This window comes from Anolis carolinensis, chromosome 1 (genome assembly GCF_035594765.1).
Source record: "Anolis carolinensis isolate JA03-04 chromosome 1, rAnoCar3.1.pri, whole genome shotgun sequence".
Lineage (NCBI taxonomy): Eukaryota > Metazoa > Chordata > Lepidosauria > Squamata > Dactyloidae > Anolis > Anolis carolinensis.
Window position 1 is genome coordinate 364,708,394 of NC_085841.1, and position 18,317 is coordinate 364,726,710.

At 43.2% G+C, this 18,317-nt stretch overlaps 1 protein-coding gene across 1 annotated transcript in view; it reads right to left on the reverse strand.

Annotated features, from left to right (window-relative positions):
• The window catches only part of dnaaf2 (dynein axonemal assembly factor 2), a 32,364-nt gene that overhangs the window by 3,879 nt on the left and 10,168 nt on the right, over positions 1–18,317 (reverse strand). The window contains exon 3 of the mRNA XM_016997722.2: positions 7,737–7,877. Coding sequence (XP_016853211.2) covers positions 7,737–7,877 — 141 coding nt within the window. The remainder of the gene's footprint in view (positions 1–7,736; positions 7,878–18,317) is intronic.

The following is an 18,317-nucleotide window of genomic DNA, read 5'->3' on the forward strand; positions in this document are numbered from 1 at the left end:
TCTCTGGCCATCCCAGAATGTAACTTCACAGTAAGTCCAGCCTTAGCAGAAAACCAAGAAGAAACCAGGCAGGGAGAAAGTGCACAGCCTGAGCTTGTGAGCACTTGAAGAGCAACTAAATTTTGAAAGGCCAATGCCTGCGACACCTGAAGCGCTATTTTAATGTGTCAATGCAAAATGAGAATCGCCCCATGGAGCCTGGGAGCAGAACTGGGCTCCAGAAGCAGATGCATTCCCTGTCTTGAGCATTCTCACTGAATACAGTTCATGTATTGCACTGTCCTCCCTTCCCCTTGTCAGGGAGCAAAGTCCAGCTGGTAGCCATGAGCTTCTGTGGCTCGGCCTAGAATAAAGGCTGCCTGAGACACGTGAGCCATTGATTATCTGCAAGCGTAGCAGCCGGTGCCTCAAGTGCAAGGTTCAACCCACTCTCTTTTAGACAGACACACCAAAGGATCCCCTGGCAGTTTTTAATCAATATTTCTGACTGGATAGATGTGCTTGCTCTGGCTTTGTTCATGGGTGGTTTTTCAAAAACATGGTTACACACTACAGCCTTTAGGGCAAACATGGGCAAACTTTGGCCCTCCGGGTGTTTTGGACTTCAACTCCCACAATTCCTAACAGCCTACCGGCTGTTAGGAATTGTGGGAGTTAAAGTCCAAAACACCCGGAGGGCCAAAGTTTGCCCGTGCCTGCTTAAGAGCCTCATTCATTCCGAAGCATGTTTTAGGAGTGGTCTTAACCTTGTGATCTGTTTCTAACTTGTTAACTTGCAAAGTCTATTTAAATTACTCCTATTGTTCTCGCCACCAGTACATTCTTATTTAGACCTGAGATTTCATGGCACAGAGAGCCTGCAAGTGTTTTAGTAATGAATGTGTCAAGGACAGAACGCCACGAGATTCAAAGTAACAGAGTTTATTAGGTTACAGAACTCAAAACAAGCCCGTAAAACACAAGGGCCAGGCAGTATTTGCCTCTAGGAGCAAAAAAGGGGCAAAATAAATGTTCAAAAGATAAACCGGATTAAACCGGAGTTTAATCCGGGTAAAAAATAAACTGCTTGCTTCAGCCTGAATATAAACAAAACGAGAGCCAAGAACAAAAGATACAAAGAATGCAGCTAATTGGCAGCAGATTCCTCTCTGCTGCCAACACAGTGTTTACAGTAACTTGCGTCGCTCCCACACACACACAGCAGACAGGATCTTCCAGCACGAACAAATCAGCCAGGGAATGCAACAGTAGAGTAGACCAGTTCCGTTCCGTAGTTCAAAGCCAGAAGCAGACGTTTGTAGTTTTCCCAAGTCCAAGAAGGGGATGAAGCCAAGCCGTGGTCAGTTCAGTCCGGGTATTCAAAGCAGGAGATGGCGTTCGTCAGGAAGACGACGGAAGGTCAAGGTCTCAGCACAGGAAAGCACACAAGTCTTCAGGGAAGCGTCCCACACACACACGGATCCCAAGCGTTTGCCCAGATTACCTTGCCCAACGCAATTTGCAATTGCTCTCAAGCCCCATTTTATGCCAGTTACAAATCTTCATCACTGTCAGCTGTCCTCCTTAACCCGGGCGTTTCCTCATCACTTTCCTCGTCAGAGCTGGAACACCTCTGACTACGCCCAGCAGCATCTCCAGCTGTGGATCCCGTCCCATCCCTCCAGCTAAGCCATGGATCTGATCCTGAAGGTCCCCATTCATCTTCTGCCCCATCATGGCCAGTGGCACCCAGTTCCTCCCTTACCCGAGTCCAATCCATCTCATCCTCCTCCGAGCTAACCTGCCCCTCCTCCATTCTCTCCGTAAACCCCTCGAAAGACTCTTCATCAGATGGTGCTGCAAATATGTCTCGCAGTCTTTTTCTCTCTCGCTCCTCGAGAGTATCTGACTCTCGAGGAGTCTTACGCCCACGCCTGTCAGTAAGAGAGCCACGAGGCTCAATCATAACACTATCCCCTCTCACAAAGGCCTCCTCCCCCGATGGTGGAGAAGTGGCAGTGATACCCTCTGCTATAGCACCACGACGACTAGAGGTATCAAGTTTCAACAACGAACGATGAAAGACTGGATGGACCTTTAAACTAGACGGTAAACGCAAACGAAACGCAACGGAAGAAATCTTTTTAACGATAGGAAAGGGACCCAAAAACCGAGGCGCAAACTTTCCCCCAGCCTGTTTAATATGTTTGGAAGATAACCACACCAAATCCCCTTCTTCCAACTCCTCCCCTGGCTGCCTGTGGCGGTCAGCCTGAGTCTTCTGCGTTGCCTTAGCTTCCAACAGTAAGCGACGGGCAACATCGTGCAATGCAGCCATTTCCGTAGAGCGGTACACAGGGTCCGAAGAGACCACATTGGTCGACGGCGCCACACCTCCCCGTGGGTGAAAACCATAAGCTCAAATGGCGTATGCTGACTAGACGTGTGCACCGCATTGTTGTAAGCAAATTCCGCCACCGGTAACCACTTTACCCAAGCCGTGGGTTGATCTAAACAAAAACAACGCAAATACTGCTCTAAGAGCCCATTAACCCGTTCCGACTGTCCATCCGTTTGCGGATGGAAGGCTGAAGACACGTTTAACTTAGTCCCCAAACACTCATGGAAGTGTTTCCAAAAGCGTGACACAAATTGCGGAGCCCTATCTGAAATAATCACCTCGGGTGCTCCGTGCAAACGATAGATGTGCTTTGTAAATAGTAAGGCCAACGTAGGGGCCGCCGGAATGGTTGAACAAGGAATAAAATGAGCCAGTTTACTAAATAAATCCACCACCACCCAAATACAAGTATAACCCCCAGACTTAGGCAAATCTGAAATAAAATCCATGGAAATGATTTGCCATGGCCTCTCCGGAACAGGTAAAGACGACAACAACCCTCTAGGGCGCCCAACAGGCGTCTTACTCTGCTGGCAAACGGCGCAGCTGTCACAAAAGCGCAGAATGTCTTGCCGCATCTTTGGCCACCAGTAGCTCCTGGTGATAAGCTGTACGGTCTTGAACCTGCCAAAGTGCCCAGCCATGGGTTCGTCATGGTGGGCTCTAATCACCTCCAACCTGAGGGCCCCCACTGGTACGTAAACCTGCCCCCTACGCACCAATACCCCGTCTTGATCCTGGAGATGCGGCAGTATGGTACGGTTACCTGCAGAGAGCAGCATCAGTTGCTCCTGAGTCCACACATCATCCTTCTGAGCCTCAAGGATCTGGTCATGTAACCCGAGCTCATTATCTACAACACACAGAGAGGCAGTAGGCAAGATGGTCTGACATACTACCTGCTCATTGGTCTTAAATTCCGGCTTGCGGGATAAAGCATCGGCCCGCAAGTTTGCCTTCCCCTCCACGAACTGCACCTTGAAGTTAAACCTGGAGAAAAACAAAGCCCAGCGGATTTGACGCTGGTTTAACTTCTTTGCTGTTTGCAAGTGCTCTAAGTTCTTGTGATCAGACCTGACCACGATCTGGTGCCGTGCCCCTTCAAGCCAGTGCCGCCACACCTCAAACGCCACCTTAATCGCCAACAACTCCTTCTCCCATATGGTATAGTTCTGCTCGAAGGGTGTTAGTTGCCGCGAGTAAAATCCACAGGGACGCAAGGTCCCTGAGGAATCCTTCTGAGACAATACAGCCCCCAACGCGTAGCTAGAAGCGTCCGCTTCTACCACGAACGGTTTGTCAACATCAGGATGGGTTAGTATGTTGTCCGATTGAAAACTAGACTTAAGTCGTAGAAACGCCTCGTGAGCTTCCCGCCCCCACACAAATGGCTGTTTCTTGCGCAGAAGCTGCGTCAAAGGTACCGTGAGCTTTGCAAAGTTCGGAATAAATTCCCGGTAGTAATTAGCAAAACCTAAGAACCTTTGTACATCCTTCTTAGTCTTTAGCTCTTGCCATGAGTTGACGGCGTCAACCTTATGTGGGTCCATCTTAAGTTCCCTACCTGACACTACATGACCTAGGAACTCCACTTCAGGCACATGAAAGACGCACTTGGAAGCCTTGGCGAAGAGCCCATTAGCCCGCAGACGGTGCAGAACCTGCTTGACATGTTGACGATGTTCTTTCTCGTCCTTAGAAAAAATCAAGATATCATCCAAATAAATCACTAAAAATTGGTCAATTAGGTCCCTAAACACATCGTTCATGAACCTCTGGAAGACCGCGGGAGCATTACAAAGCCCAAAAGGCATGACTCGGAACTCGTGGCATCCGAAGCACGTATTAAATGCCGTCTTCCACTCATCCCCTTCCCGTATACGGATTAAGTTATAGGCCCCCCGCAGGTCAAGCTTGGTAAAGACCTTAGCCCCTTGCACCCTTGATAACAGTTCCGAGATTAAGGGTAGTGGGTACCTATCCCGAATGGTGTATTTGTTTAGGATCCGATAGTCGCAGACCAGCCTAAGTTCCCCAGTCTTTTTGGCTACAAAGAATACTGGTGCCGCAGTTGGAGAACTAGATGGGCGAATAAACCCCTTGGCTAAATTTTCATCTAGAAACTCCCGCAAAGCTTGCCTTTCCGGTACAGTCAAGGCATATAGCCTCCCTGCTGGCAATTTCGCACCTTCTGCCAACTTGATGGCGCAATCATAAGGCCTGTGCGGTGGTAATTTGTCCGCATCCCTTTTACAAAATACATCAGAGAACTCCCCATACTCAGCAGGCACTCCTTCCATATCAGAGTGAGTAACATTTAGAGTGCAACAATCCTGCCTCTTTAAGATCACCTTACGTGAAGCCCAATCTACTTGTGGGTTTACTACAGCTAGCCAATCCATCCCCAGGATCACATCATATCTAGGCAAGCTTGTAATATCCCACACAAACGTTCCCGTTACTCCCTGCACCTCCCACGTTACTGCTGAGGTTTCATGGTTAACCACCCCAGTCTCCAGCAGTCTCCCATCTGCTCCTTCCACCCACACGTCGCATGCCTTGCGCACTCTAGGAATGCCATGCTTCTTAGCAAACTCAATATCTACATAAGAGACCGTAGCCCCTGAGTCCAGCAGTGCCAAAGTAGAAACAAGTTCCCTTCCCCCAACAGATAATGTAATGGGTACGAAAACATGCTTCCTCCCCTCAGTTGACTGCTTGAGGAGCCCTAGTGCGTTGGACTCACGTCGCACTAGGGCTGGCCTTTTCCCGAAAGCTGGGAAGGTTTCACATTACAATTTTTGGCAAAATGCCCCGCATTCCCACAGTACAAACACAAGCCCAGCTGCCTCCTACGGCTCTTTTCCTCGGTAGACAGCTTTTTAAAGACCCCAAGCTCCATAGGCTCTTCCCCCATCACCACAGGTGCCCTGGTTACATGCATAGATGGCGCACACATTGCTTTTGAGTGTTTACGAGCCTCGAACCTTGCGTCTAAGCGCAGCACTTTGGCAACTAAGGCGTCCCAACTTTCAGCCGGCTCCAAGCGTGCTAATTCATCCTGGAGCATATCACTTAACCCAGCAGTAAATAAAAGCATGAATGCATTTTCCCCCCAATCCAGCTGGTGGCGATACATGTTAAACTTATTTAAGTAATCCAAAACAGTCCCTTTTCCCTGTTTTAACCGATACAAAGCCCACCCAGCATTCTCTGTGCGGAGAGGATCCCCAAAAGTATCAGTTAACAACTTTTTGAAATCATTCAAATTGTCCTTGACTGGGTCATTGCCCAAAATTAAATTAGTGGCCCATTGTCCTGCGGGACCGGTCAACAAACTCAAAATAAAGGCCACCTTACTAGTGTCAGTAGGAAAAGCATGAACGCTGAGCTGAGAAAAATAAAGCTCCACTTGTGCCAAAAAAGTTGGCAACTTGCACCTGGTTCCGTCAAAGCGTTCAGGAGTCAAAACATGTCCTTTCACAGCAAAAGCTGTTTGGCTTACGGTAAAAGCCGTTTGCAGTTGGTCAAACTTGGCCCTTAATTCATCCATCGTCTTCCTGACGGGTTTATTGCTGCAATAAACTTTTTATTGCGTTGGGCAATCTGTCAAGGACAGAACGCCACGAGATTCAAAGTAACAGAGTTTATTAGGTTACAGAACTCAAAACAAGCCCGTAAAACACAAGGGCCAGGCAGTATTTGCCTCTAGGAGCAAAAAAGGGGCAAAATAAATGTTCAAAAGATAAACCGGATTAAACCGGAGTTTAATCCGGGTAAAAAATAAACTGCTTGCTTCAGCCTGAATATAAACAAAACGAGAGCCAAGAACAAAAGATACAAAGAATGCAGCTAATTGGCAGCAGATTCCTCTCTGCTGCCAACACAGTGTTTACAGTAACTTGCGTCGCTCCCACACACACACAGCAGACAGGATCTTCCAGCACGAACAAATCAGCCAGGGAATGCAACAGTAGAGTAGACCAGTTCCGTTCCGTAGTTCAAAGCCAGAAGCAGACGTTTGTAGTTTTCCCAAGTCCAAGAAGGGGATGAAGCCAAGCCGTGGTCAGTTCAGTCCGGGTATTCAAAGCAGGAGATGGCGTTCGTCAGGAAGACGACGGAAGGTCAAGGTCTCAGCACAGGAAAGCACACAAGTCTTCAGGGAAGCGTCCCACACACACACGGATCCCAAGCGTTTGCCCAGATTACCTTGCCCAACGCAATTTGCAATTGCTCTCAAGCCCCATTTTATGCCAGTTACAAATCTTCATCACTGTCAGCTGTCCTCCTTAACCCGGGCGTTTCCTCATCACTTTCCTCGTCAGAGCTGGAACACCTCTGACTACGCCCAGCAGCATCTCCAGCTGTGGATCCCGTCCCATCCCTCCAGCTAAGCCATGGATCTGATCCTGAAGGTCCCCATTCATCTTCTGCCCCATCATGGCCAGTGGCACCCAGTTCCTCCCTTACCCGAGTCCAATCCATCTCATCCTCCTCCGAGCTAACCTGCCCCTCCTCCATTCTCTCCGTAAACCCCTCGAAAGACTCTTCATCAGATGGTGCTGCAAATATGTCTCGCAGTCTTTTTCTCTCTCGCTCCTCGAGAGTATCTGACTCTCGAGGAGTCTTACGCCCACGCCTGTCAGTAACAGAGCCACGAGGCTCAATCATAACAGAATGAGTTAGAAAACATGGAGCTGTCACAGGCCATATGGCACCAAACGCCTCTCCAGGCCATTAGCCTGAATTTAATGGAGTGCCAATGGTGCTAAAGCCATTTAGAAACAGGGTTCCTCACTCTGGCCAGCTCCTTTAACATTAAAACTAAAGTTCAGAGTAGATTCGCCGAGCCCAAGGAGCAAGGGAGATTCACCTGTAACTGTTGCTATCACAAAGGCTACTGTGATAGGAATCAGGGGCCCAACACACATAGAACTATAACACACCTCCTTCCGAAAGCTATCATGAAACTTCAATGCAAAACCAAGAAATCCATGGATGAGTTGTGCTAGGAAGGTGTAATAAAGGGGCAAAGTTACTTTATTATCTCTTTCTATGGCTTTGGACTGGCTTCTCTTCTTTGCCAGCATAATACAAGTAAGATATGTTGTGATCTACAGCTGAAGAGTTTAAAATACATACACAAAAAGACTCAGAAGGGGAGCAAAACCTGACTCCAAGTAGGCGACCATGGAGTCCAAAAATGCTTGAAGGATATGATCACTTAGAAATGTTCTTGCACACATAATTCAAATTTATTTCAAAATCTTTCTTCACACTTTACCGAAATCTACATTTTGTGGGCCATTGCAGTGCTGTCTGCGGATGTGACACAGGTGAATGGAACAACTGTTACCTTTAATCTGATCTGACTTTTGTCCTCAGAAATATCCAACACTTCAATCAATGGCAGCTCTTCCTTCTGAACAGAGCTGGAGGCGGAGGGCAGGCTGCTCAGAATCTGATCCACATTGTTTTCAGTGACAAACCACCTTTCCTGAAGATGAGACAAAGAGCCTTAATTACTAAAAATGTATGTTCAAATAAAAACTTACTCCTAAGTAAAGATGTGAAATTCTGGAAACATTTCCCCCACAAAAGCCCAGGAAAAATGGACAAACGTGGCATTACCGTCTCTATCAGTTGAAAATTATCGTAACTTTTATTTGCCATAACATTACCAAGATTTATCCAGATCTTTAAACTATGCTGTACTCCTCAAGCTGTAAAGAGAGGTGGATAACAAACATCATCATCATTATAGTACAAGCAGCCCCTGCACCTGTACCTGGGCTTCTTTTTTGTCCATTTCTCTGGCAGAAGAGCATGCCAGGATGGGTTTTATGTTTTCCATGGTAGAAAAGGGCAAGCATATCAGGCACTACTGATTTTAAAGGCACTAATGGTTTCCAAGTTGTTGTGCCGCATTCAGGATACACAGTCTGAGGCTGCTCATTTTAGTTCCAACTCTGCTCCTTTCTCCCTCCTAAATGAGAAAACAAGTGCATGGGGAGTTGCCAACATTTTTTCATGGGACATTCCTTTTCAAACCAAGTCAAAGCATTTGCGTATTAAACTGGTAAGAAGAACCCTACTAGCTGTGCCCAGAAAGCTCATGCTGCGGAATGTCCAACTGTTCAAGGCAAAGGGATGCTTGGTGGAAACGCACTTTGATTCATATCTGAGCACACAGAAAAGCAAATTGCTCAGGATTGCCAACCAGTTTCCAGCAGAATTGGGATTTCTGTGGGTTTTGGCACCTGCTTTGAAAAGAGTTTCCTGCTCTGCTTTGTTAACCTACTACCAAAAATGTATGCACAATGCATAGATGTGTAACCTGAGTTCAGTCTAGTTCTCAGATATCAGGATCAGATCATCCAGAGTTGTCATTCTAAACTATACGTAAAAACTTTCAAGGAATGATTTAAAATGCTGAAAGATGTGAAACACTAAGAAAAACAATCTGAACTGTACAGCTTTTTAAATTTCAGGCTTCCTATGCACAAAACTAAACCGCAATATCAGATATTAATACATCTGGCCACATATAATAGTTATTATGTAACTATGCATGTAAGGATATGTGAGAGAGAGTTTAAGAGTGTATGTGTGCCTTCAAGCCAGCTGTTGGGCCACTTTGGGCCTGGTCCTGAAAGAAAAACAGGGTAGAAATAAAGATAATACTATATATCTTTGATTGTAAGATACAATCTATTGTAAAATGCACACTAACTTTAGCACCACCAACAGAAAAAAAGCATTAATAATATATACCCTGTTTCCCCGAAAATAAGACATCCCCAGAAAATAAGACCTAGTAGAGGTTTTGCTGAATTGCTAAATATAAGGCCTCCCCTGAAAGTAAGACCTAGCAAAGTTTTTGTTTGGAAGCATGCCCGCCAAACAGAACACCAGAGTATGTGGGATTGGTAAATGTACATACCATAGAGTGTTGTACATGTAAATAATGGTAATAACAAGAAATTCTTGATAGCATTCACAGTTTGTCTAGTTACGCTGGTTTGTGATGACAACTACTGTGCAGTATATAATGTTAATTCTTTGTTCAACAATAAATGTGAATTCTTCTTCATGGAAAAATAAGACATCCCCTGAAAATTAGACCTAGTGCATCTTTGAGAGCAAAATTTAATATAAGACACTGTCTTATTTTCGGGAAAATACGGTAAGTATCTACGATTCTAAGATGCATCCCATTTTAGAGATGTTTACTTGGGGGAAAATGCATCTTAAAACTGAAGAAATACAGTACTATAATTACTGTATTCCTTCCATTCAATCATGCCATCAATTGTTAGACACACACTAATTTCGGTGCCACCAATAGAAAAATTGCACTTATATGTAAAAAAAGCACCTGCAATTCTAAAACACACCACATTTTTAGAGATTTTTATATTGGGGGGGGACTGCACTGTAGAATCAAAGAAATACAATATTATTTCTCTTTGAGTCTCCTAGTGGAGAGGAAAGTGGGGTATAAATAAATATGAACATCATAATAATAATGCTCCTTCCCTGGCTTCATACCTCCATACCTGCCAGAAAAGCTGGGCTACCTGTACCTGTGGCTGCAGAGAGAAGAGGTGCCTTTCTTCTACTGTGAGTTTACCAACAGGTGTAGGTTTAAGATCGGTTGTGACAGAGAGGGACCAGCTGCCCACCAGCTATATGGCCACATAACTGGTGGGCAGCTGGTCCCTCTCTGTCACAACCAATCTTAAACCTACACCTCTACAAGCTAGCTTGCATTGCCCCCCACCCCAATGTGAAATGCAAAGTTGATGCTAACTGGGAGAGAAATAAGATTGAACACTGTGAAAGCCATCCATTGTTTGAGGCTACAGACAATGCGATCACCGTTGCCCGTTTTTGGTCAAAAGATATTTAGCCACTTGTGTTCCTTCTATTTGTAAACAGTTTTATACTAATTTATGCAATGCTTTTGATATGAAATAAATAGACCCCAGAATCAATTGCTGCTGATGCCTCCACATGAACACTGTCAAATGTTCAGCCTCTTTCAGCATTTCCCTCCTGTCTACCTCCTCTGGTTAAAATTTCTATTTAAACAGAGTGCTTGCAGGCAGCAAGGTGTGTTCAGTGTAAATGGCTGGAAGTTGCTTTGGGAGACAGGTTTTTGTTTGAAAAACAGGACCAATTAAACTGATGCCAATAGAAGAGAACCCATTCCGTGACAAGGGCCGGTGGTGCCCTGCATTAAGCCATTCTAGGTCAACTCTCAAAGCACCGCTTTGGGTGGCTTCAGTGTTAAAACCAATTCCCCTTCCACATTTTGTGTTCTATTGTGCCTGTGCACACCAACCTTTCTTTCCCCACAGCACACAGAGAATGATTCTCATCGTCCTGTGAAGGTGTTTGTCTGAAGGGCAAAGTCTGGCTCAAGCCAAGCCATGCGCTCCAGCACACCACAAGACCTTGACTCTTGGGCCCCTCTCTCCACAGAACGTTTATGTCAAGCTGCTCTGAGTCCCCTTTAGAGAGATAATGCAAGGTATAAATAAATATAATAATAATAATAATAACTAAACCCTAGAACCTTAGAGTTGGAGGAGATCCAAAAGTTCCAGTCTAAGCCTGTTCTGTTAGGCAGGAACACACAATTAAAGCCCTTCTGACAGAAGGCCATCCAGCCTCTGCTTAGAAACCCCCAGAGAAGATACTCCACCGGACTCTGAAGCAGTATATTCCATGGCTGAACAGCTCTTACTAATGTTTAAGTGGAATCTCTTTTCTTGACATTTGAAGTTGTTGCTGTATTGTGTCCTAGACTCCAGAGGAGCAGAAAACAAGCCTTGTCCATTCCTCCTCAATGGGACCTCTTTTAAAATATGTAAACCAGTCTCTCATACCCTCTCCTCTCAGGCTTCTCTTCTCCGAGCTAAACATACCGAGCTCCCCAAGCTGCTCCTCAGAGGGAGTCATGGTTTCCAAACCATTTGCATTTTCATTGAACTTCTCTGGACCCCTTGCATCTTGTCCGTCTCCTCCTTGAATTGCTTTGCAGTGTCATTCCAGGTGAGGCTTGACCAAAGCAGAAGAGAATGGGAGTAGGACTTCCCTTGATCTCAACACTATACTCCTTTGCATGCAGCCTAGAATCACATTGGCCTTTCTAGCTGCCGCATCACACTGTTGGCTCAAGGCCGGTCAAAGGCTGAGAGTTTGCTTCTTTTCGAAAACTAGGGGAGGAGAGACCCATCTAGTCTGAGGCCCATCGAAAGGGAGTGTCAGAGAGGGCTGTTTCATTATCTAAGGTTACAAAGAGGTTGAGATGTCCCCCCCTCTCTCTCCACCCACCAAATACCCACTTTCATTATTCCCTTGATCACTCAGCTGTCTTGGATATGTGCTCTGACGATATAAGAGCATTCGACTAAGGAACTTGATTAAATGATTACCTAGTTTGGGGGGAGGGAGGGAGGGAGGGAAGAAGAGTTTCTTTAGCTACATTTTAAAGACATTTAGATAAATTATTTATTGAAAAGAAAGGCACCTACCCTTGTATATTTTAAAAAGGAGTTAAAAACTTGGTTCTTAATTTAGTCCCCATGACCTAAACTTAAAAATTACTATATTATCCTTTGCACTGTTCCCTTTCCCTATACCTAATTGGATGTCTGTCCTCACTCCAACTGTTGAGAAATACTTGCACTTTGTCCTTCTGCCCTAAAGCACTTTATAACTACATTATTGCATTTTAGTCTTAATGGCCCCTCCACGCTATCTCCCTCCATAAATATGTTTTTATTTGCTGCACTTTGTATTGCATTCAGACTTTTGCCCCGTGTTAGCCGTCTCGAGTCCCTGCGGGAAGATGGTGGCGGGATAAAATAAAGTTACCTACTTACTTATTTACTTCTAATCTATACAATCTGTTTCAGGGTTGTTGTATGTTTTCCGGGCTGTCTGGCCATGTTCCAGAAGTATTCTCTCCTGACGTTTCGCCCACCTCTGTGGCAGGTATCCTCAGAGGTTGTGAGGTACAGATCCACTCAATGATGTCACTCCTTTTTCAGTATGCAGCAAAGATTGGACTCCTGTTGGTTCACTATATCATCAGTTGTACTTCTCCCAGAGACATATGATTATTCTTCCAGAGATATATGATATATGCATAGGATTTGTTATATCAAATGCAGGAGGGAAGATGGACAAAATCTGTTGGTAATGAACATTTCATCTCTCCAAGGCCTCTGAATTCCTGCACAGCATTCACAGCACAATCAGTACGCAAAGAGATCAGTCTGGATTCTGGCTTCTCTCATAAATTACACTACACAATGGCACAATGGCACATATTCTGGGGCTCCTCTGCTTCCTCTCCTCCTTTAGTATGGCAATCAAATGCTTCCAAGTCTACTTCCAGCCAACCACATGTGAACCCAAACAGGCTGGGATGAGACCCAATTACTATTCTGTGAAGGAAGCCAGGTATATGTGGTTCTAAGTTGATTCAATAAACCAGGTAACAAGAAGGACAGGTATCACCTCTAATAACATGGACAACAATGGCTAGCTGCAAGTAGGTAAGAAATCTCCCAACCTTGTGGTCACACCAAAAACAAGCTGTATGTGTCCAGGCTTGTTCCTATAACACTACGTAACAAAATCTGAAAATGTTCTTTTCCTGGTTTGAAAATGTTATTTCCTATTTAATTGTGTGGCACTTACTTTGAACATAGCTGTTTTACTCCAGAAACTTCGTTTTTGTGGCTGCCACAAACTAAGTTGAATTGGTTGAGACTTGATGATGAAAACCTTGTTCATTGAAAACTTGAATGACTTGATCATTGAAAAACTGAAGTAATATGTGCTGCAGGGTGTCACGTAAAAACAAAGGTTTTGCAGTTTAAGAAATTTTCACCATATTTTTTATGATAGAACACAATTAGGAAATTATTTTTATAGTTCAGGGACAAAAATGGTGTTACATGGGGCCCTTCCAGACAGGCACTATATCCCAGGATCTGATCCCAGGTTTTCTGCCTTAAACTGGATTATATGAGTCCGTTTTGCCAGATAATCTGGGATAAACAGAAAACTTTGGATCAGATCCTGGATATAAGGCCTGTCTGGAAGGGTCCACAGTATAATATGCACACAAACACACCTTATATTTTATCACAAACAAATGAAAGCACACACACACACACATATATATAAGGAACATGTCCATAGAAGTTTCCTGTACATTGAGCAAGCACTTCCAACCCATAATCTTCAAACTTCTTTGAAGGAGCAGAAATAAAAGTCTGAGGTTTATAAAAATTACTCTAGGAAGCTCTTTACTAAGGAGCGTTTCATATCTGATATATAGGGAAATCCATCACGATTACTGTTTTATTCAACATTTTACTTTTGCCTTACTTTGTCTCTGCTGTGTTTGTCGTCTTGCTGAATCCACATCAAATAAAAATGATTCCTAAAGCATGCTGTCACTGCATGGGAAACGTGTGCCCGTTATAAAATGACAAGAAGCTACTGTGGCTGCTACCGCTTTTGCAATGCAAACCAGACACGTTTTATGCCTTTATCAATAGAACCCATTGCCAGGTTATTAGAAGCGAAAGCCTCGCTCAAGGAGACTGCAGGCGCCTGCTAAGTAGGTCATGCGTTGGATCTCAAATTAAGGCAGGCTCCCCTAAGGATGAAATTGAGGGAAAAGGTTCAAAAGGAAGTTAAATCTGCAAATCTCAGAGGCTTCTCAGTTTTTGTAAAATCCTGGCACAGAAGAGATCAAAGTCAGCATCTCCATTGCAAGGCAGGCTCAAAGTCTCCAAGATGGGAGCAAGTCTTCCTTGAAGCAAGAAAAAAAGATAGCCCCAGAATGGGTTTCTATAGTTTAGCTGGAAGGTTAATAATCTCTCTGACACACAGGCTTCCTATTTATGAAAAATGGCACATGACACTTAGATAATAATGACTGATTTTCATCACTAGTTAGTAATGGTTTTAACGAAAACATATTATCTCAAAATACGTTTTTTCTGACCTTTATTTTAGCTTATGTGAGATACTAAAATGGCCAAATGCCTAAAAACTTTAAAGACAGTCTTGGTACAGTTTGGGGTCTCATTTTCACGTGCAATGCTATATTACATATTTTAAGTATAATTCTGTTACTGCCAGCCATGTACTCAAACAAATATAGCACCAGTATTATAAAACACGGAAAACTACAGCAAACATTCAAAGGATAAGAAAACACCCACAGGCTGTTTCTCTGACTTTTATCCCTGGCTTTTAATGATGCTTTTAATTATTGCCTTGTTAATTATAACAAGATGCAGCTTTTCTAGTAGTATTTCTCACCATGGAAAATCTCTTTAAAGCATCCAAAAAAGTGCCCAAACTAATCAATCTGGCATTTCTCTGCCCAGTTGGAGACTCTTAGGAACTAAGGTACTTCAAAACCATTTTGGCAAAACCTGAAATTGCTCAGCTTTTGGCAACAAGTGACAGGGCCAACGTGTCATCTAGAGAACCACAATGAGAGCCAAAAAACTTGGAAAAAATTGCACCATAGAAAAAGAGCAAGGCACAGGAAAAACTAGAATATTTTGCATTAACATGGATTTCATGTGCAACATACAAACTGGAAGCAAGTCAAATAAGTATAAAGCTTTGTAATTTAAACATACTAAACAAAATAGGGTTGGATTTATCCAATGGAAACAGTGGAAAACTATTAATTTGTAATACAACTACAATATAAGGAATTTCTAAAAATCTTATAAAAGTTTTCCATGTTCTTATGAAAAAGACTCCAATATCTGATTTTAGTTTCTCTCCCCTCTCTCATACATGTACTTATAACTCTCAAATCTTGCAAAAAAGAAGGAAAATGTAAGATTAGAAGAAACAATTTTTGGCTTCTGACACTGTGGAAGATTATTTCACTTAGTTGAACTATCTTGCTCAGTAAGTCCCACTAGGGTTATCACACCAAGATATGTACAGGCCTTTTCATTACACATAAACCAGCTTGTATGCAGCCTCTTTGCTTCTTCCTTCATATGAACTGTGATTAAGAGGCATAAAATTGTCCACATTTTATCATTTTGTGCAAACTACAAATTTTGGTTAATTCTAGGGAATCGAATAAATCAGGATAGTAAACTACAATCTGAAGTAGCCCCTCATTTATGGAATGCCTTGCCAGTTGAAACTCGAACTATCCGAGACCTCGGAAAGCCTGCAAAACCTTTCTCTTCTGACAAGCTTTCGATGGGTGAAAAACTCGGGGCTATGTCAGTTTTTATTGCTGTTTTTATTGTTGTTTTTATTGTTTTTATTGTTATTTTAAAGTTAATTGTATTGTTTTAATCTATTTCTGTAAACCGCTCCAAGCCAAACTGGGAGTAGTGGTATACGAGCTTAATAAATAAATAATAAATACATAAATAAATTAACCATTCTGGTTTGTTCTGAACTGACAAACCCGTTTCCCAGCTCTGAAATGATGGGACAGAATGATTATTAGAGACTCAACTGTTATAGACTTTAAGACTAGAGGAAGAGGAGAGGGGAGAAGGAGGAAAGGAAGAAGGGGGAGGGAGAGAAAAACACAGGAGGAGGAAGAGTAGGGATGAAAATAAGAGAAGAAAGAGAAAGAGAAGTAACAGGGAAAGGAAGAAGAGAGGAAAGGAAGAGGAGAGAGATAAAAAGAGAGGAGGAGGAAGAAGAGCAGGAAGGCTGAGTGGGAGAGGAGCAGGAAAGGGGAGAAAAGGAGCAGAAGTTCACCATGTTCTCATAAAAGTTTCATACTTAACTAACAATGTACATTCATGAAATGAAATGAAACAACCAGTCAGTGGTTCTCAACCTGTGGGTCCCCAGATGTTTTGGCTTCAACCAGAAATCCTAACAACTGGTAAACCGGCTGGGATTTCTGGGAGTTGTAGGCAAAGTTGTAGGCAAAACATCTGGAGACCCAAAGGTTGAGAACCAATGGTTTAAGCCATTCTTTCCTATTTAAATGTTTACTGCGAATAATGCTGATGAACCTGACACTGAATGTCTGAGTTTCTCCAGTCTACTATCCTTCCAGTGCTGATGCTGCTCAAAATCCAGCTATACAGAGGACAAGGGGGAAAAGTGGAATGTTGTGACTATATCTCTTAAATTCATGGAAGAGCCAACAATCTGATAGACTGGCCTTTGAGTATCAGATTTGCTAAGACAAAGCTGGGACTAATCCAAAGTCTACAATTACAAGGCAGCCAAATTACATACTGGCATTTCAGCCACAAACGTTATCAACAAAAGAGTTATGAACTCATTTTCATGGTCGGGTCCTTTTCTATATTTAATCACAGCAGCTAATCCATTATTTGCTGACAAACAATATCTTAGCCAAGATACAAATTCCCTTTGGAATGTCCCACTAACTGCTCCAAAGATCTCAATCTTTTTGCAGTTTTAAAGCCAGAATGAAGAGGCTTTGGTCCTCCAGATGTTTTGGCACAGCCAAGGGAAGGAGCTGGGGAGTCATTGAAACACATCTGGATAGGCAAAGTCATTTCACCCCATTTCACTGATAAAGGTCAGAAATAGTGCAAAAAAAAAAACCCTACCGTCTGATAAATGTAACTTTCATTTCTGTGCATGTGGAGTACAAACACACCTTCCTTAATTATTCCAGGTACCAAAATGATACAGAAATCAACACCTAAGTGGACTAACAGTTATGGAATAAAGATCACAATGATCCACCTAATTTTTCCAGGAGAATGATCAGAAGATATCTGCATGTCAAGAAACTATTTTTGGAAGCTATCAATAATTCATTATGCATCATTTTTAGAAAAAGGAGGGTCCAATGTTTACTCTAAACCTGAATATTTAAAAATAACTTTCAGACATTCTCTTTCTTTATAGGTAGACTTTCCAATTCCTACATAATGGCTGGAGACAATACTGTGGTTAATTTGAGAAGGATTTAGACTATTAAAAAGATTACAACAGGAAGAAGCTATTGTTGGTACTACATGTAATGTAAAAACAGTCTTTTTGTACTTTTGACAAAAAGTGTGATTCATCACATGGATAATTTTGTACCTTCCATTCCTCAGTAAACCCTTGGTTTTTCTTCTTTTTCTGAGCAATATACCTTTGCTTGCAAGCTTCTGCTCTGGAATCCCTGCTTCTCTTTATCTGAACATAAAGACAAGCTGGAGCAGAGGCTTGCCAATGTGATTCTAGGCTGAACTGATAGGAGCACAGTGTCTAGGATTTAGAGAAGTTCTAGTCCTACTCTTTTTTTTTGCTTTGGGCAGACTTTCTCACCTGGAATAATAGCCCTGTGTTTAGTTCTGGGCAAGGCAATTCAAGAATACAATTTGGAACATGTCTAGAAGAGGGCAGACAAAATGTAAAAGGTCAGGAAACCAAGCTCTATGAGGAAAAGTATAAGGTATCTGTAGCCTGAAGAAGAGACTGTTTACAGGTGATATGATAGCCATGTTTAAATATTGTAAAGAATATCATGTTGGAGATGAAGTAAGCTTGTTTTCTGCTGCTCCAGAGACTAGAGCATGCAGTAGTTGCTCAAACTACTGGGAGATATAATCTATCTTACATTAGGAAGAAATTCATGTCAGTAAGACCTGTTCAAACGTGGGATGCACTGCCATGGAATGTGGTGGTTTTAAACAGAAGCTGGATGGCTATCTGTCAGGAGTGCTTTGATGGGGTTTTCCTGCCTGGAAGGAGAGGGTTGAACTGGATGGCCCTTGGGGTCTCTTCCAACTCTAGGAGTCTATGAAAACAGGTACGATTAAAAATACTTACTAGAAGGGTCATGTTCAGCTTGGTGGTGAGAAGACGGAAAGGAGACATGACTTTCTGAATACTTCAAGGGCCACCACCAAGAAGCCAGGCCATGCCTGTT